Source organism: Microtus pennsylvanicus, chromosome 4 (genome assembly GCF_037038515.1).
Source record: "Microtus pennsylvanicus isolate mMicPen1 chromosome 4, mMicPen1.hap1, whole genome shotgun sequence".
NCBI lineage: Eukaryota > Metazoa > Chordata > Mammalia > Rodentia > Cricetidae > Microtus > Microtus pennsylvanicus.
Window position 1 is genome coordinate 49,762,562 of NC_134582.1, and position 23,759 is coordinate 49,786,320.

The 23,759-nt window shown below is 49.6% G+C and overlaps 1 protein-coding gene across 1 annotated transcript in view; it reads left to right on the plus strand.

The window, feature by feature from the left end:
* The first annotated feature begins 6,657 nt into the window (after positions 1-6,657).
* Gypc (glycophorin C (Gerbich blood group)) overlaps positions 6,658-23,759 on the plus strand; it is a 44,388-nt gene continuing 27,286 nt past the window's right edge. Inside the window, exon 1 of the mRNA XM_075969042.1 lies at positions 6,658-7,032. Coding sequence (XP_075825157.1) covers positions 6,993-7,032 — 40 coding nt within the window. The 5' untranslated portion in view covers positions 6,658-6,992. The remainder of the gene's footprint in view (positions 7,033-23,759) is intronic.

Consider the following 23,759-nt stretch of genomic DNA (forward strand, 5'->3'; position numbering starts at 1 on the left):
CACTAACATGTCAGAGTTCACACAGTGCACTAATGCACACTAACATGTCAGAGCACACACAGTGCACTAATGCACACTAACATATTAGAGAGCACACAGAGCACTAACGCACACTAACATGTCAGAAAGCACACAGCACTAATGCACACTAACATGTCAGAGTTCACACAGTGCACTAATGCACACTAACATGTCAGAGCACACACAGTGCACTAATGCACACTAACATGTCAGAGCACACACAGTGCACTAATGCACACTAACATGTCAGAGCACACACACCACACACTAAGTCAGAGAGCCCACACAGCACACTAACACAGACTAACAGCTCTGAACACCCACACACAAGCTGGAATCTTACCAGAGCTCCCTCCCCCATGGGTCCTGAATTCCTTTTTCTCTCCAGCCTTAAATAGAATGCCGTTAACTCTTTGCAGACGCCCCAGCTGTGACTGTCCCCAAGCAAAAGCCTCAGCAGAAAAACCGATGCCCGTGTCAGTTCTCCATGTCATCGGTTCTTTCTGCAGAACTGAGCCCCTCAAAATAGCCTGCTTTAATAACGCTCTATAATGTCAAGCCAATTTTCTTAATGTTGTGCCTGTCATAATTTTTTACACTTTATGTATGCACATGTGATGTATGTATGCTGTGCACGCTTGTGTGTGTGCAGGCACATGCATACCATAGCACATACAGAGAGGTCAGAGGACAAGCTCAGGCATTGATCTTCACTTTCTACTCCCTCTAAGACAAGTCCAGCACACCAGGTTAACTGGCCCCCAAGCTCCCGAGGCGTCTCACGAGGCCTTCCTTCTCACCGTAGTCCAGCACACCAGGTTAACTGGCCCCCAAGCTCCTGAGGCGTCTCACGAGGCCTTCCTTCTCACCGTAGTCCAGCACACCGGGTTAACTGGCCCCCAAGCTCCCGAGGCGTCTCACGAGGCCTTCCTTCTCACCGTAGTCCAGCACCCAGGTTAACTGGCCCCCAAGCTCCCGAGGCGTCTCACGAGGCCTTCCTTCTCACCGTAGTCCAGCACCCAGGTTAACTGGCCCCCAAGCTCCCGAGGCGTCTCACGAGGCCTTCCTTCTCACCGTAGTCCAGCACACCAGGTTAACTGGCCCCCAAGCTCCCGAGGCGTCTCACGAGGCCTTCCTTCTCACCGTAGTCCAGCACACAAGGTTAACTGGCCCCCAAGCTCCTGAGGCGTTTCACAAGGCCTTCCTTCTCACCGTAGAAGCCCATGGATTGTGTACGCACTCGCTTCTGCATCTGGCTTTATGTGGGCTCTGAGAATGTGAACACAAGTCCTCACACTGTATGAATAAGTGTTTAACCCACTGAACTGTCTTCCTAGTCCCTCAAATTGGGAACTCTATCTGCTAGAAAAGTCCAAAATTAAAACTACCAGATGTCAGAGAGCTCTCAACTATTTCAAGTTTCTCTACCCTTCACCTAGCAATCCCATGTTCTGAAGTCCCCACAGAAGTACATGAAGATGTGCTGCTACTGAAAACACGGTTGAGATTCCACTATTTGCCAGACATAATTCTTCATATTTTGTATGAGTTACCTCATCAGTTCTTACAGTGACACAGAGATAGTAGACATGGTCCACTGTGGACTTCAGTTAAGAAAGGCAGCAACAGCCAGAAGAGGACTAGGCTATGGGACAATGTGCTGTTGCCTCAGATGCTCATCAGTAGAGACTGCTTTCTGCTTTTATTTTAATGTAAAAACAATTTAATGCAGACCAGACATAGTTCAGAGGATTGGGGTCTTAGTAAATCCTGTTGTTGCTGCAACAAAATACCCAACAAAAACAACTTAAGGGGAAGGCTTATTTCGGCTTACACTTCAGGGGATACAGCCCATCATGGCAAGAAGGCATGGCCGCAGGAGGGCACGGTGCCTGGTCACATTGCGTCCACAGCCAGAAGCAGAAAAGATGAAGGCTGGTGCTTAGCTACCTTTTTCCTTTTATGTATTCTATGATCTCAAGCATGGAACTATACAGCCCACGCAAGGGTGGACAATCCCTCTTCAATTAGCATCAGCAAGACAATCTCTCTTTTCTGAGAATCTCCAGTGCTGACTCTGTTCTTGTTCAAGGAAACTCTATATTATTCCTCCTTTGTCCCCATGAGTACCCTGGGTTGCCCATGAATAGCTGCTGGATAAATGACGGGAGGATAATTGTATGGACGGATGAGTGAATAGGCGGGCGGGAGGAAAGAGAACGGAATTCTTCACAGCGCGTATAAACCTTTTCCTTATATGTACAAAGAATGCCGTCTATAGTTTACTGTTTCGTAAATATTTCTGTATTCACACCCAGCTTGCCTCCATCCTTCAAGACTCTAGTGTCGTCTTCACACTTCAGGTGTACCAGGAGCCAGAAAACTATGGCTTTTACCCAGTCTTTTTTTTTTCAGTGTCATTGTCTTCCTTCAGAGCAGAAGCAGCTTTTGTTTTGATTGTCCCATGCTTCAGAGAAAACAAACACTGTCTTCCTCAGAGAAAAACTCATCACAGGGATGAGCGTCTAAGCGTCTGTCCACAGTCAGATCCACTCTTACCAGAAAAGAAACTCCACTTCATGGTCATCAGTTTCTACTATTGCTGTAGACAATAAAATTACGATATGACCCAGAGTGTCATTTCCAGCAGGCTCTGATGAGCGATACACAAGTCAGAACGGTGTAGTAAGAAACTGACCACCACAGTGTGCAGGGACCTCTGCACACTGCGAAGGGCTGAAGCAGAGGGCCAAGATCCCCTCCACCCAATGAGAACATTCCAGGCTTCAGCTAGATGCAGCAGCAGGGAGAGCCTCTAATATTCCTTCAAACACAGAAGATCTCTGGCAGGACTGGCCGGCTGGCTGGCTGCAGACTCATGCTGAGGACAGAAAGAGTACATATTTGTTAGATGATATAACAAACCACCACGGGGGTTCATCCAGCAGGGAACTCTCCATTAGGCCTGACACTCACTGCTCCCCAGAACTCTGCCAGATTACTCTGACTTGGTGGGTTTGTTTTTTTTCCATCAATGAGTAAAACCACCAAGCAAAAATAAAGATAATAATAAGCCCTCACTTATCGAGTACCTTCAGCTTCCAAGCCACATTCTATGTGACACATTCCAAAAAAGAAAAAAAAAACTGTATACAGAAGAGAGAAAAACAAACCAAGTATTAGCACATGAGTCCATTCCTGTCCTGATTTCATTTCTGTCCCGTGATTAAAACAACCTGAGAAAGATCAACTTACACTTAGATTACAGTTAGAGTTCATCGCTATAGGGAAGCCAAGGCAGGGATGCAGAGAAACTAGTCATCTCACCTCCAAGAGCAGAGAGAGGGTGAATGTACGCATGCCTGGTACTAAGCTAGACTTCTCTGCTCTTACTCAGTTCAGGTCTCCAAGGCAGGGAATGATGCTCCCTGTGCCAGTTACGTAAACAAGATAATTCCCTACAGACATGTGTACAAGGCAACATGATCAAGAGAATTCCTCATTGACACCTGCTTCCCAGTTGATTCTTGTTTCTATCAAACTGGCAACTAAGCTAGCCACCAAAATACCAAAGCCCAAATTCCTCAGTCCGTCTAATAGCCCAGGATCCCATTTTGATCTCAAGTACTTCATTCACCTCATCGGCCATGTTACCTGACAGGTATCAGTTTGTGCCAAGTTAAGACCAATACTCAACATAGTCAGAAAATGTAAAAGAACCAAAGGAAAAAAAAAGAACCACAGTACCAAATATTTGGAAGATAAAACACTGAGGGCCCATGCCTGTCTCACGACAACAGAAACTGATACGTATTGGAAGACAGTCTGGTGTTATCTAATAAATTCCATTTGCCTCGGCTGTAGTTACGGCAACATCTCTGAACTGGAATTACCCTGATGAACTCATTAATCAAAACAAGGTTGAAACTTAGGATTTCTGCCCAGCCAATCCCCTGCTTCCAAAAATAACAATAGCGGAAATCCCCTTCAGAAAGCCTCTCCTGGGGCTGGGGGGATGGTTTGGTCAGTAAAGTGTTTGCCTTGCCATGCAAGCGTGAGGGCCTGAGTTTAGCACCCAGCACCCACATGAGAGCTGGGTGCAGGGCCACAGGCTGTGATCCGACTCTGGGGAACCAGAGACGAGAGGATCACTGGGGCTTACAGTCAATTAGTCTAATCAAATCAGCAATCTGCAGGTTCAGTGAGATTCGCTGAGAAACCTTGTTTCACAAGTGACTGGAGAAGACACTCAGGGTTGACCTCTGCTCTCCATCCACACACAGGGAGAAAGAGAGGGAGGGAGGGAGGGAGGGAGGGAGGGAGGGAGGGAGGGAGGGAGGGAGGCAGGGAGGCAGGGAGGCAGGGAGGGAAGTCCTTTAGGTCTACACTCCTAACACCCTGTGCCTGGGTTACAGCTGAAGTCACGGGTGCATTCAGAATTGTGCCAGGCTTCTTCTATGAGTCCTGGGATCCACAGGCACGATTTCAGGTTTCAACCACCAAGCAGTATCTCCAGCTCCTTTCATACCTTTCTGGCTATTTGCTTCTTTTCTTTCTCCACTTTTTCTTATTGTAGAAAAGCAATGTAGACATCATTACGGTTCTCAGGCATGTCCTACCTCATAGTCACCCAGCTCATCTCTGCAGTGTTCTTTAGACTTCCTCCTAGGAGGTGACCAGTCTTCTAACCATCCAGCCTCTGGTACTGAATTTAAAGCCCTGCACTGTCTTCAGGCCCAGCCACAGTGGCCTGTACCATGGGGTTCTACCCCTTGACACTCTTCAACTTTACTGCATCCTGGCCTGCAACAGCTTGCTCTGTATGAGAAGCCGGCATGTCTATCTTAAATCTCCAGAAATGAGGCAGGAGAAGACCTGTCCTAGCCAAGTTATCCCTTAGTCGGGTGTAAGGTTTAAGGACCAACATCATCTCTACCTGCCGCCGCCACCCTCCTGGCTGCCACTTTGAGAATATTATTTTGTTGGGATCTAGCATAGCATTATTATTAATAAGTTCTCCTGTAGGGTGGTTAGTGTCAATCACCAGCTTGATACAGTCACCAGGAGACGGGCTTCTGAGCATGCCTGCGATAGAGTACCTAGGTTAGGTTAATCAGAGGTGTGGAAGATCCACCCTAGGCAGCACCATTCTGTGGGCAGAGGTCCCGAGTGGTAGGAAAAGGAGAAAGTGACCTTAGCACCAGCATCATGACTCACGGCTTCCAGACTGCTGATCCAGTTCCCCAGGGGCCTGGTGCTTCCTCCAGACACAGAGACTTTCCCAGGAATGACTGTGCCTTTGAACTGTGAGTCCAAACGAACCCTTCCCTCCTTAAGTTGCACTTGTCGGGATGTTGTATCACCGCTACAGGGACAGAGACAGATGCAGCTACAATCGTTTCTTATCGCGGAATTAACACGAGACTGAAATTTAAAGCTTAATATTGGGAAGAGGCGCCAAGGCCACCGCTGGTCATCTTGGCTGGAACTTGAATGGCTACAGCAACAGCTCTGAGCACATCAAAAGTCTGAAACATCCTTCTAACCCTGATGCAGCCGTGCCACATGTGGGGTGATGAATTACAGAAAGATGTGAAATAAAGGGACTTCAGGTCACATGGGGCAGCGTGTGGGGGTCAGAGGTCAGCCTAGCCTCAGCTGCTGTTCCTTAGATACCATCTACCTTGGTTTTTAGGACAGGGTGTCTCAATAACCTGGACCTCACCAAGCAACCTAGGCTAGCTGGCCAGCCAACTCAAGGAATTACCTGCCTCCACTCCTCCAGTGCTGGGTTTACAAGCGTGCGCCACTACATTTGGCTTTGTTGTTGTTGTTGTTTAATTGATTAGGCTACCACCTATGAGCTGAGTATTAGCATCCCTCGCCGCCATTCTGCTTCCTGATGTAGATGCCTCAAGCTCCCTCTGCCATGCCTTTTCTGAAATGATAAACTGTACCTTCAAACTGCAAACCAGAACAAACCTTATTTCATCATGGCAACAAGAAAAGTAACTAAGACACTGTAATTGAACTCTGGTCCTCCTCATGCTTGCAAGGTGACAGCACCTCTTAGATAATGCTACATACTGGTGACACTGTCAGCTGACACCACAGAAAGGGTGACGTAAACTAAGCCAGACACAGAGCGTCAAGCACAAGTTTTACCTGTCTTGTGGAATCTACAGTGTCATCTCAAAGTAGCAATTACTAGTGACCAGTGACAGGCGGGAAACTAGAACAAGACTGGGTAAGTGGTACACACACACACACACACACACACACACACACACACACACACACTGAGCTGGATACCTCCAAAAGTAAAAGATTGGCAAAGAGTTAGAAATGCTAATTGACCGCATCAGTACACAGCCTATGTATGCCCTGAAATATCGTGCCAAGCCCTGAAAATATATATACAACGATTAATGTTAATTAAGAGGAATCATTTTAAAAAGGAAGAAGTTTTTAGGTTTGTTCCGGTTGCACAGAACCAGGCATCCAAGCCACGCTTGAAACGCTTGTCTGCCCCTATTTGGATAGTGCCCAGCCAGGCCACTGGGTCTCACGTGGGACTTTTCCAGTGCTCACACGGGGGTGGGAGCGGGGGGGGGGGGAGGGGAGTGGGGGAGGGCTGTCTAACCCCAAGCTTTCTGATAGTGGCAGATGGAAACAGAAACACCGCGAACTGTGAGCTTTGAGCAGAAAGTTAGAGCGCAGAAGAAAACGTTCGGAAGTGGGCGGGTGTGTGTTTAAAAAAAAAATGGGTGGGAACCTCATGGCCAAGTTGTAGAAAAAAAAGTTGAAGTGTGCCTATCTTGGGGCGGAGCCCCTCCCTTCTGCTCGCCGCGCGCGCGGAGTGGGAGTCCAGGCTACAACCGAGAGGCAGGGTCCAGGAGCTGGGGACCCCCGCCGCCGCAGTGCGCCCACCGCGTGTCTCCCCCACCGCGTGTCTCCCCCGCCGCGTGACGATGAGCAGCCCCGAGAGCACGCCGCCTCCCCCGCACCACGGTGAGTAGCCGGACTGCCCCGGATCCCCGCCTGGCCCGGGAAGCACCGAGCGCGCGGGGTCCGAGTCCAGGAGCCGCAGGCCGGGCCCGCTGGCATGGTGGCTGGCCCCCAGCCCAAAGAGGCCACCAGTCCCGCGGTGGCGCGCTGTTTCTTTGTGTGGGGTTTGGGAAGGGTCCGGGACCCGAGGGAGAGAGAAGCCGAGCCTTAAGCAACCAGGCACCCACCACACACTCCACCCCCAAGCGAACTCCTCACCCCCACCCCAAGGCAAGTCGCCGTGGTCCGGTCAAGTTCGCACCAGAGAACCCGGGCCAACTCCGGGAAAACTCCAAAAACCTCCAACAGTTCTTCCTGGCCCAGGGACAGGCACAAAACTTTGCGAGATCCGCTCTCCTAGACTCTTTGGGATTACGAAACAACAAACAAACAAAAACGGCCGTCTTTTTAAAGGCTTTAACTTCTTGGTGACAAGAGCAGTCAGTGAGAGTCTCCGGATGTCGGAAACACTGATGGGCCTCTCCGTGCCTGCCCTCCTTTGCTTTGGGGCTCTTGCAACCTAAAATGTTGTTTTTAAAAGAACACAACTGTTTATCTGTTTTACCCTTCACCTCAGAGGAATTACATGGTGTTCTCTAGCACAATAATAAGACAATAAGCGGTAGCAGAGGCCTTTTTAATTTTATTTATTTATTTATTTATATTTCTGAGGCAGGGTTTTATGTAATCCAGGCTAGTTTGTAAATTGGAACAGGCCATGTAGTCAAAGATGTCTTTAAATTTTTGATCCTCCTGCCTTCACCTCTCAAGTATTGTGATCACAGGCATGGGGCAACACACATAGTTTATGCCGTACTAAAGAGGGAACTTTGTTCTCCGTGCATGCTAAGCACGCGTGCTACCAAGTGAACTACACCCCTGGTCTGCCTCCACTCTTTGTTAAGTCCTATAAATGTTGGCGATGGAGGCCCCTCGGGGCCCCTGTCTTGTGTGTTTGGATAGGTACCTTCTATTGGTGGTGTGTGGTCTGTGACTGTGTGCCCGTCTCCGTCACCAGCACATGCTATCCTGCATGTTGCCTGTAATGGAACTGTGATGTCTCAGCTCCGGTTCCGGCATCCACAAAGTGAGAAAGCCTCATAGAGCATTTCTCATTGGGTTGTAAGAATGAGATGCATGCAAATGCTTGAGAGTTGAAGCTGCCTAGCACCCAGGTTCACACGCGTTTGTTTCAGTCTGTGACTGACTCAGGTTCTCGTTTGTGGTTGCACGAGCACGTGTGTTCAGTTTCAGATCTTGCTTGGTCAACAGCTGCAAACACCTCTCTTCCTGGGCTGATGGGGTTGCCTTTGCTCAGATAGTTCTCCAGGTTACTATCCCCATTGGATCTGTGGCAGGGTCCCTGCTATGGGAGCCCTATTTCTTGCTGCTAACTCAGACAGGATGTGTCTGCATTCTATCTCCATGATGAAGCTGTAGCTACTCAGTGCCTGAGGTCGGAGCAGAGAGAATTGACTTCCCTGTGTCAGGTCTGCCTAGATCCAGCAGGGTTTAGTCTTCTTCTAGGCCTGGTTGTCACCATTACCAGCAAGTTATGCAGGGCGGTCTGGTGCCTTGCCCTTGGATGAAAGGGGTCACTGCTTAGCATAGAGATGCCAGGTTTGGCAGCTTTATATAGAATTTGCTGTCGCTGGCAGAGGCAGAGAGGGTAGCCAGAGGTGCCAAATGAAATTATATCTCTCAACCCTTGTGCAGTCCCTCTAGCTGCTGGGACATTGGGAGTCTCGTGGGGCTGGCACAGTAAGCAGCTGGACCTTTCCCAGGGTACCCTCAGTTGGGCAAGTATTTTAGAGACTTGCAAAACACTCTGGGAAGCAGAGGGCTGTGGAGTAAGAGGTATTGTGTGTGTGTGTGTGTGTGTGTGTGTGTGTGTGTGTGTGTGTGGTGGAAGTAGGTAACTGTTTGCACAGTGAGTGGGGAGAGGTTAAGAAAACCGAATGGATTTATCTGTGGGTGACAGAGCCATCTTTGTATGTGGAGTTTTACCTATATGTGACTGTAAGAGCTCAGGATAAAGTGTCCTATTCCGGGATTTAATCCATGAGACAAATATTTTGTGTGTTTAGAATATTCTTAAATTCTCAGACACTGTCCTCCAGAAGATCATGCCAGTTGTGTGTACAGGGGGTGCACACGCGTGTGCGTGTGCATGTGTTCATGTTTGTCCGTGTTCATGAGTGTGGAGTGTGCACCTATCTGTGCTGTCGTGCATACAGACCCGTGTGCAACCTCCGATGTCATTTCTCAGGTCCTTACCACCTTATGTTTTGACAGGGCCTCTTGCTGTCCTGGAGCTCACTGAATAGGCTAGGCCAATTGCCCGCGAGTTTTACCTACCTATCTCTGCTTCCCCAGCACTAGGGTTACAAATACGTACCACTACACGCAGCGTTTTCCCATGGGTCCTGGCGATCAAACGTGGGTTCTCCCTTGTGTAGTTTATGGACTGAACTACCTCTCCAGTTTCTTATGCTCGTGACCATTATGAGGACAGAAAATCACCCCCAGACTTGCTCACTCTCACCATCTCAGCTGAATTGATGGGTAGGAAATGTGGTCACGTTGGAGTATGCCTCTCTAATTACAAGAGACTCTAAGTATGTTTTATGACTGATAAGATACGCTATTACTTTGGCGGGGAGTGCCTGCCAGAGCCTAGTCCATCCATTCGTCTATCTGTCCTTGTGTGGTGTCAGACCTGGGCGTTCACCGGCTTTCGGGGGAATGCCAGTATCTCAGGGCCTCAGCTCTCTCTCCCTTTGGTGGGTTTAACAATCAGCCTCACAGTAGCGGCTTGGGGGACAGAAGTCACCTGGACCCGTGCCTAGCAGTGGTGGTTTAGGAGAAAGCAAAACTGACTTGCAGATGTGGGTACCCGCCCTCACTCAGTCTCCAGCAGCAGGTGGCAAGGCTGTTATTTCTTGTTTTTGACAGTGTAACAGTATTATTAGTGCTTTTAGGCCAAGCCCTGGTGTGGATCTTGCCTGGATCACCCCAGCATGCTTGGTATTTGACAAAGGGAACAATGGAGGATCAGGGAGGCCTGTCTGCTTCAAGCTTCCAACTTGCTAAGCACTAAGCCAGGCTGGTGATGGAGGCTGTCAGACACAGGCAGCCGAGGTCCACCTGAGTAGATGTCAGGGGCCTGCTGGCAGCGAGCCTATGCAAGGCAAGGGGTTCTGCTCACTGCAAGGGCTGTACCTGGTTAACCAACCCAGAGCCCTGTGTGACAGCCACCAGGCATGCCACAGCTCCTCAGCCAGGCCTGGGTTCCTGCCATGATCCGTGACCATCTACTAACACTGTCTCTCCGTTCCTGTGGTCAGACCTGCCCCACTATAGCTGCAGCCTTCCCTGATGGCCCTCATGCGTCTGCCAATGCTGCCTGCCTTTCCACCTTCATGCTTCTGACCTGTATCCAGCTCCTAGATGTCCAGCTACCCTCCCCTGAACGCATCTGCGTGTCTATCAAGGGCTTGTTTATGTAGCCCAAGTCATTAAAAAGAAAATAAAACAGCCTTGGAAGTCATCCACTAAACAAACCTACAACGAGGCTACTTGGCAGTCCCGGTGGGTCCTGCATCTGCTCCCTCTCAAGAGTCTGGGCTGGAGAGATGGCTCAGTGGCTAAGAGCACTGACTGCTCTTCCAGAGGTCGTGAGTTCAATTCCCAGCAACCATATGATGGCTCACAACCATCTGTAATGAGATCTGGTGCCCTTTTCTGGTGTGTGGGTATACATGGAAGCAAAATGTTGTATACATAATAAATAAATAAATCTTTAAAAAAAAAGAATCTGACCTCCTCAGTGACTCTGGGCCCACACCCTTCCCCAAACCCCTGTCTCCTGGCACGATGAATTGTTAAGTGAGCCATTCAGAAACATAGAAATGTCCTTGAGAAGTCACCCCTATAGCTCCCAGGCCAAAACTTGATGTATGCTAAAAGGCCAGTAAACGAGACATTGAAGAAAGTAGAGGGCCCCAAACACACGGCATGCTAAGAGCGCAACTGAATGGCATTCTGATCTCCTCCTCCCCTGCCACCTCTCAGCTTGGCCTGGTGCTTCCTTTAGATCCTTATATAATCTGACCTTCTGGGGGAGTGCTGGCCACTGCCCTCAGGTTTATAAATTTTAATTTTTATACATTCTTCTAAAACAATGTTTTTTGTACAACCCTCTGGCCCATGTAGTAACAGACAATGGCCTCTTTCCCGCCTGCTGGCTAGAGCCCAACCCAAGGCTCTGGATTCCATCTGGAGGTAGGTGGAGATTGGACAAGGCCTTGTGCCAGCTGCTAGAGAGCCCTGTGCACAGCTGCTTCCCTGCCACAGGAAGCCCCCAGCTTGGGAAAGGACTTGCTGTCCCTTTGACCTTTAACCCTGAGGTCCTTGCTCTTTCTCTCGCCTTGATGCTCCACACCCTCACCTCTATTACCTCTCATTCACCTCGCTCTCCGTCCCTCTCTTTCTCTCTTCCCCTCCCTCTCCCCTCCGTCCCTGTGTGTGTGTAATGCAGTTCATATGCATGCATACCGTGATGTGTATGTAGATTCACAGTGTGTACATGCAGTTCATATGCATGCATACCGTGGTGTGTATGTAGAGTCACAGTGTGTACATGCAGTTCATATGCATGCATACCGTGGTGTGTATGTAGAGGTCACAGTGTGTACATGCAGTTCATATGCATGCATACCGTGGTGTGTATGTAGAGGTCACAGTGTGTACATGCAGTTCATATGCATGCATACCGTGATGTGTATGTAGAGGTCACAGTGTGTATATGCAGTTCATATGCATGCATACCGTGGTGTGTATGTAGAGGTCACAGTGTGTACATGCAGTTCATATGCATGCATACCGTGGTGTGTATGTAGAGGTCACAGTGTGTACATGCAGTTCATATGCATGCATACCGTGGTGCGTATGTAGAGGTCACAGTGTGTACATGCAGTTCATATGCATGCATACCGTGGTGTGTATGTAGAGGTCAGAGTGTGTATACGTGCAGTAATATGCATGTATACTGTGGTGCATATGTTGAAGTCAGAGAACAGTGTGGGATGTTGGTCTTCACTTCACTAGCCTCAGTAGATTTGCAGACGCCTACACAACTGCTCCTGATGTTTAGGGCTTTTGCATACATTCTGGGGATGCTTGACACGCTGGAGCCCCTCACTGACACTGTTTGCTGATACTTTTGTGCAGTCCCGTCTCTGCTCATCTCCCTCTGTATTAAATCACACGCTCCTTCTCTGACTCCTTTTCAGGGCTAAAAGAAGGAACTTCTATTTCAGGTCTCCTGTGGTGCCCTCGGCCGGCAGCACTGCCCGGGTATCCCCTTCCACCCTGGCACACGCTCATTAGCTGGCCACCTCTATACTTTGCTGATAGGCACCTTTCACAGAGAGCCATCACCTAAATTCCCACGTTTCTCCTTCATGTGTGGTGCATGTTCCCGAGGGCGTACTCTTCCAGCTGACCTGCAAGCCCGGCTCCACCTGGAACTCTAGCCTGGAGAACCATCACATGTCAGCAGTAGCAAACGAGCACTAGAGTCTGTCACGTGGGAAGATAGGATGGCGACCCACAGCAGACCCGGTAGAGCAGCCCTGCCTATCTGCCCTTCATCTGGGCCCCGCGTCTGCGGCTTCAGGGTCCACTGAGCAGCGAGTTCACTTGCCAGGGATCCTCCCTCGGTAGAAAGGCTTGCGATGCTTCTCAGGGCTAGAGGCTTCAGATTCCGATTCCTCTTAAGCAGCTGAGGCTGCATGAGTGTGAGGGGTTGAAAGTTCATGTAGGTATAAGTGTGTTGTGTATGTGTGTGGAGGCCAAAGAGCAACCTCAAGTGTCGTTCCTTGGGTGCCGTCATTCTTGTCCACCCCTACCTTGTATGTGTGCGTGTGTGTGTGTATGTGTGCGTGTGTGTGCGTGTGTGTGTGTGTGTGTGCGTGTGTGTGTGTGTGTATGTGTGTGTGTGTGTATGTGTGTGTGTGTGTGTATGTGTGTGTGTGTATGTGTGTGTGTGTGTGTGTGTGCGTGTGTGTGTGTGCGTGTGTGTGTGTGTGTGTGTGTATGTGTGTGTGTGTGTATGTGTGTGTGTGTGTATGTGTGTGTGTGTGTATGTGTGTGTGTGTGTGTGTGCGTGTGTGTGTGTGCGTGTGTGTGTGTGTGTGTGTAGGTTAGAAGACCATTTGGGGGAGCCAGTTCTCTCCTTCCATTATGTGAATCCTGTGAGGGTCCAGGTTCAAATGCTTTTACCCACTAGGTTGTCTGTTGGCCTCCACCTTGTTTTTTGCCACAGGACTTCTCATTGACCTAGAGCCAATGAGTCCAGGCTCTCTGACTAGGGAGCCCTGGGAATCCTCCTAACTCTGCCTCTCTAGAGCTAGAACCACAAGCACCTGCCATCACGTCCTGTTTTTCTCTTCTCTACATGGGTTGAGACTGTCAAACTGAGATCAAGCTCCTTGTCTGCTGGGCCATCTTTCAAATTCTCTTCAGTCATTTTAAAAAATACTGTGTAGCTTGAAAAGATTTCATCAGTGTGCTAGTGATGAAGAAGTTGGCAGTGGGATTGGAATCTGGACCTGGTGTGAACCAGCAATGAACTTAGGCAAGTTGCTGGCCTCTTTATGTAACCCTGGCAGTGCCACAAGGACCTGAATGTCGAGGGCAATGTACTTCCTGCTCTACTCTCTCTGTTTTCTTCGTGTATAACAAGGGGTCCACATTGTCATGTTGCACTGAGTCCTGACATTTCATAGCTAATCTTGATCTTTGTAAGGGGATAATTATTATCTCCATATTCAGGGTATATTCTGAGTACCAAGTATCTCCTGACAGATAAAATGGCCCATAGGACTGGTGATAAACCATCAGTTAAAATGCTTGTCCTGAAAACATGAGACATAAGGTTGATTCCCCAGAATTCATGCCAAAAAAAAGAGAAAGAAAAGAAAAAAAGAAAGAAGGGAGGAAGGAAGAAAGAATAGAAAAGTAACACATGATGGCTAAAATTGGGGAGCTAGAACCGGGCATACCTCTCCTGGGAGTCACTGGCCGCCTAGCCTAGCCTCCCTGATAGTTGATCAGTGGGAAACCCTGTCTCAAAAGACACCCGTGGACAATGCTTAAAGCTAATTTGTGACCGCCACATGGATGTGTGCAAGTGTGTTCCTGTACACAGTCACACCCAAACAGTTTCCCACAGAATGATGCCAGGGCAGGTTCATGATCACTCTGAATGAGAGCCTCCTCGCTCCCCACACCCCACGCCACCCTTGCTTCCCTGTTGTCTTCTGTATGGCAGTTTACTGACATCATGCCTTCAAGGAAAGAGCAAAGGCTGTCAGGTTCTGCAGAGCTTCCTCCTAGAGTCCCCCTCCTCCCGCGGCATGGCACAGTGCTCCCTCTGAACCAGGAGAGCAGCCTTCCCCCAGTGTCCCCCTCCTCCCGTGGCATGGCACAGTGCTCCCTCTGAACCAGGAGAGCAGCCTTCCCCCAGTGTCCCCCTCCTCCCGTGGCATGGCACAGTGCTCCCTCTGAACCAGGAGAGCAGCCTTCCCCCAGTGTCCCCCTCCTCCCGCGGCAAGGCACAGAGAGAAGCCTCCCAGCATGCCCCTTCGTGGTTTTGTCAGTCAGCTCTGTGAGGAGGAACCGTCATTCCTCTGGAGGCTGTCATGAATCCTATGCATTTCCCTGCCTCTCAGTGGCCCCCCGAATAGACTGTGAGCAACTGTTGGCTCTGGCTCTTAACCTGCCATCTAATTTTTAGGGTGTCTCCTAGCCTGCGGACAGCAAAGGTTCCTCCCTGCTCCAGACCTCGAGAACCTCTGCCCTTGAGTGTCTTCTCAAGCACCATTTCTCTGTTCCTCTGTGTTACCCTCTGAGCAGTCCACAGCTGTGGCTCAGACTTTGGCTTCCCTCTCTCCAGAGGCAGGCCTCTTCCTCTCCCTCCCTCCCTCCTCCCCTTTCCCCCTCTTCCTCCTTCTCCTCCCTTTCTTCCTTCTCCTCCCTTTGGGAATGGCCACTCTGCCTCTTCGTGAAGAATACATCTTTCTCTTTCCCTTCCTCCTCCTCATCTTCTTCCTGAGAAATGACACCTCCTCTACCCCTACCTCTCCTCCCCTTTCCTCCTTTCCCTCCTCTTTTTCCCCTCCTCTCCCCCCTTCCCTCCTCCCCTTTCCTCCTGCTCCTCTCCCTCCCCTCCTCTTGTCCACACACTAGGTCCCTGAGGGCTCCTGTGAGGAAAGCCAGGCCCTTGCTTTATTGGCTCCTGCCCTGGGGCTGGTATGTCCTCTGAACGACTCTCCTTCCATTTCTGCAGAACCTGTCATTTTAGGAAAATTAATGTCAGCTAGGCGAGTCCTTGTTTTCCCCGTCAGTTTCGTAATCTCTTTTAGTTTTTGCTTTTCATCCACTCTGTTCCTCTCTTGACCCCTCCTCCTCCTCTAACCGTAACTGGTTCCATGACTCAAAGCAGAGAGGAGACAGCGCCCGTGTGCAGCCTGAGTTATATCTCATGTCACCCCAAGCAGCGTGTGTGCAGCCTGAGTTATCTCCTGTCACCCCGAGCAGCCTCAGGGGAGGTATTTTTATCTCCCTTTGCGTGCGTGCAATGGCACTGAAACCAGCGAGGTGACGGGGGACTTCGCAGGCAGCCTGCCTGTTCCCTCCTTCTCTTTTCCTGTCTCCTCACCCACTACATTGAGAGTGTGTAGGAGGGCTTCAGCCAGCTCCACCTGCTCCTAGAACCCGGAATTCAAATTCACAGTACTGCCTGAGGGTCACTAAAATCAGAAGGAAGAGAATGAGCCATTAAAGACAAAAAGTGCAGTTATCTTTACAGCTAGAAAATATAATCTTTAATATTTGTCGGAAAGAAAAGATCCCCAAGATCAAAGAATTGGGGCCCAATAGTAGGCACCCTGTGGCCCAAAAGCTGGGCTGCCATACCCCACTTAACTGTCTGTTTGCCTGCCTGTCTGTATTCCTACCTCTGTACCTCTGTCTCTATCGCGTTCTCTTTTGACTTCTTTTGTAAAGATTTTGCTTGTTAGTGTTGACTGGAGAGGGAACATGTTACAGCACACATGTGGAGGTCGGGGGACACCGTGTGGAGGTCGGGGGACACCGTGTGGAGGTCGGGGGACACCGTGTGGAGGTCGGGGGACACCGTGTGGAGGTCGGGGGACACCGTGTGGAGGTCGGGGGACACCGTGTGGAGGTCGGGGGACACCGTGTGGAGGTCGGGGGACACCGTGTGGAGGTCGGGGGACACCGTGTGGAGGTCAGAGGACACCGTGTGGAGGTCGGGGGACAGCGTGTGGAGGTCAGGGGACACCGTGTGGAGGTCGGGGGACACCGTGTGGAGGTCGGGGGACACCGTGTGGAGGTCGGGGGACACCGTGTGGAGGTCGGGGGACACCGTGTGGACGTCGGGGGACACCGTGTGGAGGTCGGGGGACACCGTGTGGAGGTCAGGGGACACCGTGTGGAGGTCAGGGACACCGTGTGGCGGTCAGGGGACACTGTGTGGTGGTCAGGGGACACCGTGTGGTGGTCAGGGGACACCGTGTGGAGGTCAGGGGACACCGTGTGGAGGTCAGGGACAACTCTGAGAGTCAGTTCTGTCCAGTCACACACTGAGGCACGGGCTCTCTTATTTCTGCTGCTCCTTGTCTTCCAGTGGCAGGTCCAGAAGCCTCCAGGGGAGCTGCACCCCTGCCTCCTGTTTCACTGTGAGAGTGCCGAGATTACAGATGTGAGCCACCGCATCTGTCTTTTTGTTGATTCCAGTGATCTAAACTTTCCTCACCAGGCTAGGGCTACAAGTACTTTTACCTACGGAGCCATCTCGCCAGCCGCTCCACTGGCTTCTTTTTCTTTCTTTCTTTCTTTCTTTCTTTTCTTTTTTTGTTTTTGTTTTTTCTTTTTTGTATTTTTTATTGATTTTTTTATTGAGCTCTACATTTTTCTCTGCTCCCCTCCCTGCCTCTCCCCTCTCCTCTTCAACCCTCCCCCAAGGTCCCCATGCTTCCAATTTACTCAGGAGATCTTGTCTTTTTCTACTTTCTACTTCCCATGTAGTTTAGATCTCCGTAAGTCTCTCTTAGTGTCCTCATTGTTGTCTAAGTTTTCTGGGATTATGATTTTTAGGCTGGTTTTCTTTGCTTTATGTTTAAAAACTACCTATGAGTGAGTACATGTGATAATTGTCTTTCTGTGTCTGGGTTCCCTCACTCAAAATAATGTTTTCTAGCTCCATCAATTTTCCTGCAAAATTCAAGATGTCGTTATTTTTTATTGGGTTATCTTCATTCAAAAGTTTGAGATTTGTGGTTCATTATTCCAGAAGCCATGGTGTTCACTGAAGAATTGTAGCTTAGTGGATGGAAGATAGTGTAAGAGGATTCTCTTCAGGGAAGACGGTGGCATGAGGGGATGAACAGAAAGGACTAGCCGGGAACCCTGATGGGCAGTCTAGGGCAGGGACTCCCAGTCTTCCTAATGCTGGGACCCTTTAATACAGTAGTTCCTCATGTTGTGGTGACCTCCAACCATAAAATCATTTCATTGCTACCTTATAACTATTTGAATCATAATGTAAATATCTGCTATGCAGGATATCTAATGTGTGACTTCCAAAGGGTTTGTGACCTGGGGTTGCACCGATCACTTGCCTTTGGTGTGTCATCTAGGGTGTTAGTTACTTTTCCTGGAACTGTGATTATTCCTGACAGGAAGTCACTTAAGGGAGGAAGGTCTTACTGGGCTCACAGTTCAAGGTGAATTAGTCCCTCACGGTTGGGAAGGCATGGAGGCAGGAGGAGACTATTCACGCTGTTACTATAGTCAGGAAGCAGAGCACAAACAGGAAGTGGGGCGGGCTGTAAACCTCAAGGCAGTCCCTCAGTGGGATTTAGCCTATAAACCTTAGGCAGTCTTTTCCAAACTTAAAAACAGTGCCACCAATGAGGGACCAAGAGTTTTCAAACACACAAGCCTGTGGGGGACATTCACATTTTAATCACCACAGTGAGAGACAGGCAAAGCCCAAGGCCAGGACCTTTGCCCGTGCACACAAGGGAAGGCAGAGAGTGACACGTGGCAAGGGCCCAGCCATCCAGCTCAAGGGTCCACATGCAAGTGCTCCATTCAACCACAAAGTCATCTACGTAGAACTTAAGTCCAGGTTATCATGGCGGCAGCTGAGGATCCAAAACACCGTATCTCCCATGTTCCCCGTGTATCGTCAACACTCCAGCCTTGATGTCAGATGTGTCTCCGCTCCCCCAGAGCTTCTTTGGTTAGCTGCTATGCTGGGACCTTCTGCTTGGCTTCAGTAAGACCCAAGGTCGTTTCCACATTTCCAGAAGTAAAGGCCTTTATTTCTTCATCTTCTCTTTTCTTTGGGTGAGCTGTGGTGTTTATGGATTCGTGTATGAAGGCATATGTGTGTACTCATGTGCCTGTGGAAGCCGCTTGTCAGTGATTTGAGTTCTCCTCAATCCTTCCCTCTTTATTTTTCAAGATAGTGGCTCCCATTGGTCTTAGACTCGATGTAGCTAGACTAGCTTGCCGCAGTCCCTGGAGAGCTCTATCCACTGCCTTCTGGTGCCGGGATTATACATGTGCACAACTGGCTTTCTGTGTGGGTTCTTGGGATCAACACCAGGACCTCGTGTTTGTGTGGATGGCAGGCACTTTACCAACCCGGCTGTCTCCTGAGCCCTTTCCTTTCTTGTGACACTGGGATCCTGTGCGTGTTAGGTACCTGCTGGGCCCACAACCTTTTTTTAAATTTTAAGACAAGGTATCAACAAGTCACCCAGGCAGGACTTAAACTTGACACTCTTCTCTTTCAACCTGCCAGGTAGCTGAGACAAGAAGCCTGTGCTACCAGTCACAGTACAAAACAAAACAAAACCCTTCCTTCGACTTACATCACTCAGGTGCCTCTGTTCCCGCCACTCACCTTGGCTCGTCCATCTGTGACCAGCATGTCAGTGCCATCTGCAGAGAATACACAGTGACTATTTGTTAGTTATGTCAATGAGTCCACCCCCTGTGCCCTAAGGGCGTAGCAGTGGGCAGCCGCCCGCTAGGGTTACTGTCTAGAGAGATGGATGTCCTCTGTTTGTTCCTGGAATACCTCCACCCCAGGACCACTACGTGCAATGCTCTGTGACCATGTGTAAGTGTGTGTGACAGCATGCAGTGGCACAGATGTATACATCAGAGGCAGTCTCGGGTGCCAGTCCTCACCTTTTACCTTGTTAAGGTCCCTTGCTTGTCTTCACAATGCATGCCAGGCTAGCTGGCCTTCAAGCATCCAGGGCCTCCTCCGTCTCGACCTTCCCTCCCATTGTAGGAGAGCTGGGCTTGCAGACATGCTGCAACACCCAGTTTATGTGTGTGCTGGGGATTCAAGCACAGGTCCTCACACTTCCGCGGCAAGCCCTTCACTTACTGAACCATCTCCCAAGGTTGAGAACAATGTCTCTGACCCAGCACGTCCTTTCTGTGTGAAGACTGTAGGAGACACGGGGGCACGTGGCTACTGTTGGCCGGAGCCCGGTCAGGAGGTCAAGCTCCAAAACCATGAGAGAACCAGGAGGTCTGTATCACACATGAACAGCTGGCACAGGCTCCCCCACTCCAGCACATCTAACAGAGTGGCTCTCCTGGTCACATGTCCCTGCAGTTTGAAAAGAATGGCTTCGCTCCTGAGGTCCCCACCCAGTGTCACAGTCCCAATAATGATGGTATTGCTTCACATCTCCACTGCAGTTGTTGCTATGTTTCGTTCTCTTTCCAGCACCAACAGTGGTGATTCTAATCTCATCTTGGTTGATGTAGAGAAATGCACAGATTACGTCTGTGTGAGACAGCTGAGTAGGGGGTGAGAGGACTGGGAACCACACCTCCAGGGGACGTGTCTGATGGCTCAGCCCTGAGATGGATGTGAAACTTGTAGTCCAGTGCCTCTCAGAGCCAGAGCCATTGCTCATTGTTAGCTTTGCTCCCTGTGAAGACACCGTGTGCTTGGATCTCCGCAGAGCCTTCTAGAGGACCAGTTCCTAGAAATGAGAATTACTGTAAAGCATTCTCGGTGTGGCTCGCTGTTCACCTTTTGACCAGACCCCTGTGTGGCATTCTGCCAATTAATCCCATGAAGAAAATTATTTTTTTTTTGTGGTTTGTTTGTTTTGTTTTTTCAAGACAGGGTTTCTCTGTATAGCCCTGGTTATCCTGGAACTCACTCTGTAGACTAGGCCAACCTTAAACTCAGAGATCTGATTGCCTCTGCCTCACAACTGCTGGGATTAAAGGTGTGTGCCATCACCATTGCCTAATTCATGAAGACAGTTCTTAACCCCACCTCAGCAGTCGCAGGTTGAGACCATGAGGAAACTTTGGAAAGCATGGGATTGGTGAGATTGCTCAGCAGTGAAGTGTGCTTGTTCTTCACTCATGAGGAGGTGCATGAACGTGTTAGGGTACGCATTCAGGTCAAAGGTGAACCTTTCAGATCCCAGAACACACATCAGGTAGCCCTTAGCCTATAACTCCAGCTTCAGGATATCCGACACCATCTTCTGACCTCTGCAGGTACCTGCACACACATGGGCACATGTGCACACACCACACATAAACGAAACAAAATACATACATTTTAAAAGTTAAAGAAAATCTGGAAAGTTGAAAGAGGAACTGGATAGAGAATTCTAGGGTGGAAACCATTTATCCACAAATGTTGGTGAACTAGCTCATGCATCCCTACCTCAAACTGTGCAGAGTTATGTGGGCCACCCTGTCATGGTCCTCCAGGCTGAGAAGTGAAGATAATTGCTATTCCTGCCCACAGAGCAGCAGGTATACGTTGTGATTGGACTGCTAAGCATCCAGTTCTGTTGAAGGGCATTCTATCACAGACTCAGCTTTGGGATCATATTGTTTACCATCTCCCTGTGGCTGAGCCCATCGCTAGACAGGAACCCGGGTATTTGAAAAGTGACTCCATGCAGTGTACTCACCCAGGTCCCAACTTTAGCTAACACTGGGTAATCCTGAATCTCATCTTCACGTGATACAGTTTTAACCTATCAGAATCAAAGCTTGGCGTGTGTAGGCTGAGGAGACAGAGAACTAGGGAAAGCGCTTGCTATGCAATACAAGGACCTGACTTTAATCCTTAGAAAAGTGTGATACAGTGGTACACATCTGTAATCCCAGTGCTGGGAAAGCAGAGACTAGTGGTTTCGTGGGGCTTGTTGGCCAGCTAACCTCACACACTTGAGAAAAGAGCCCCAGAGAGAGATCCAGTCTCAAATGAGGAACAACATCTCAGGTCACCTCTGGCCTGAAGACACACCCCGATGTGTGCATGCACACCCCCACCCCCCACACGTACACACGCACAAATCCCCTTGTGTTTGAAGAAACAAGCTTTCGGTTCTTCTATGCTGGTTGATGTTGTAACTTGGAGAATGACTGAAGTCAGGTTGAGTTGGAAAGATACCAAACAGGAAAGGGGTTGGGACTGGTATGCCAAGTCCTTGCACTGTGCAGAAGCTGTCTGGCCTCCAGAAACAGCGACACGGTGCCTGCCTTTCTATGTAGTTGGTGGGTGCTTTATGTGGCACCCTGTGATGGAGCACAGAACCCCTCTGAACTCAGCGCAAACTCCCTGAGTGTCTTTGAACCCATCCACAACACCAGCCCTCATGTGTGCTGGAAATTAGGTTTAGAAAAAGGAGTTTTCATTAACAAGACTGAAAGAAAGTTCCCTCACACAAGCTAAGTAAGTTTGTTTGTGTCCGGCTTTGGTAATAACCCTTGGGTTATTTCCTACTCAAGAATCTCAGATCCTTTAGAGCCAGCTCAAAACAGTCTATTTTTAAGCATTTGAGTGAAATGATGTTTGTTGACCACAGAGAAAACAGACAGTGGTGAAGGGAGGGAAATGCATCTTTGGGGGCTTCACAGTCAAAGGCGGGTGAGGCTGATGGTGTCTTAAACACAGATGCCCTGGGAGCCCTCTTGAACGCCGTGGAGCCTTCATTGACAAGAGTGTATTCCTTCCTTGGAGACAGCTAATGTTCTTCCCTCCCTCTGTATTCAGGCTGATGCTTCCTTACTCTCCTTCCTCTTCTACCTCTTCCTTCTCCTCCTCCTCTTCCTCCTCTACTTCCTCTATCTCTCCCTCCTCCTCTTCCTCCCCCCCCCGTTTCTGTGTCTTTTTCCCCCCCTGTGCTATTTCCCTTCTGCATACAGCAAACTACCTAGTGTTAAGTTTCCCGAGATTCTCTTGTGTTTACTCTGAATTCCACCTTAACAACACACTGAGGTCACAAATGTGCATTGCTCCGTCTGGCTTTATATGGACTCTAGGGATCCTAACTCAGGTCACCTGGTTTGCATAGCAAGCGCTTTATCCACTGAGCATGTGCCAGCCGTCAGCCGCCAGGCCGGGGGTTCCTCTTGATAAATAACTCTCTCTGAGGGAGCCCTCCCTGGCCACATGCCACCCGCCTGGTCTCCAGGACTGTGAGAACAGAGGAGCAGCTCTGTGGGCTGAAGCCAGTTTGGTTCTTCCACCCTGCCTTTTGTACTGGGAAGCCCTGAGGATACCCGAAGATGGCTCTTCCAAGAACTCCCTCCGTGTGGAGCCCTCCCCAGGACAGAGGGGTAGCCCCTCTGAGGCAGCACACCTCCTACTTAGGATCCCGAGCTGTAACACCTCAGGCTTGGAGTCAGGCAGGCCTGGGTTAAAGATGCAGTGTGAGCACTCTGTTCTGAAGGCATAGGTGAGAGGCCAGGCCTACCACATGGCGCATACTCAATGGATGTTACTATGACAGGCAAAAGACAAAGAGATGTGGGACCCAAAATCAGAGATCTCTAAAACTGTGGACCAGGGCCCAAATCCAGCTACTGCTTTGTTTCTTTTGTTTGTATTGTTAATGTATGTGTGGCGGCAAGTTTGTGTGTATGTTCCTCTGTGAAGGTGCATGTATGTGTATACTCATGTATAGACCAGAGGACGGTCTTGGGTTTCATTCTTGGCAATACCATGCATTTCCTTTGAAACAAGGTAGCTCCTTGATCTGCCATTCACCAGTTAGGAAGTCAGCTGGCCAGAGAGCCCAGGAATCTGACACTCCCTCTCCCCCAGCTCTGGGATTACAAACTCTAGGATTACAAGGTTGGATTAAACTCAAGTCCCAGTGCATGCAAGGTAAACCCTGAGGCATCCTCCAAGCCCTGCTGCCTGTCTTTGTAAAGTATTATTAGAGCACAGTCACACTGCTTCACTGTGATGGCTGAGTTCAACCCTTGCCCACACTCACCTAGCCTCAAACTGTTCATTCTCTGGCTCTGTAGAAAAAAAAATAAAAACGAAAAAACAAACAAACAAAAAGCCTTCCAGCTCCTCACCTAAACTAACAGAGGGTTATAACTTCCAAGTCCAGATGCAGCCTGACCCATTGCAGCTCTCCAAGAAGCCCAGCTTCAGGGACTGGTAGCTGTGGAAGGGAGCTGAGATCAGACTACAAGCAGCAGCCTAATGCTGCCCAGGCTACATCTGGCTAATTGGTCCCCAAAAACACATCGATGCCTTCCCTGATCTGCATTGCCCAGGCTGCCAGCCAAAGTCC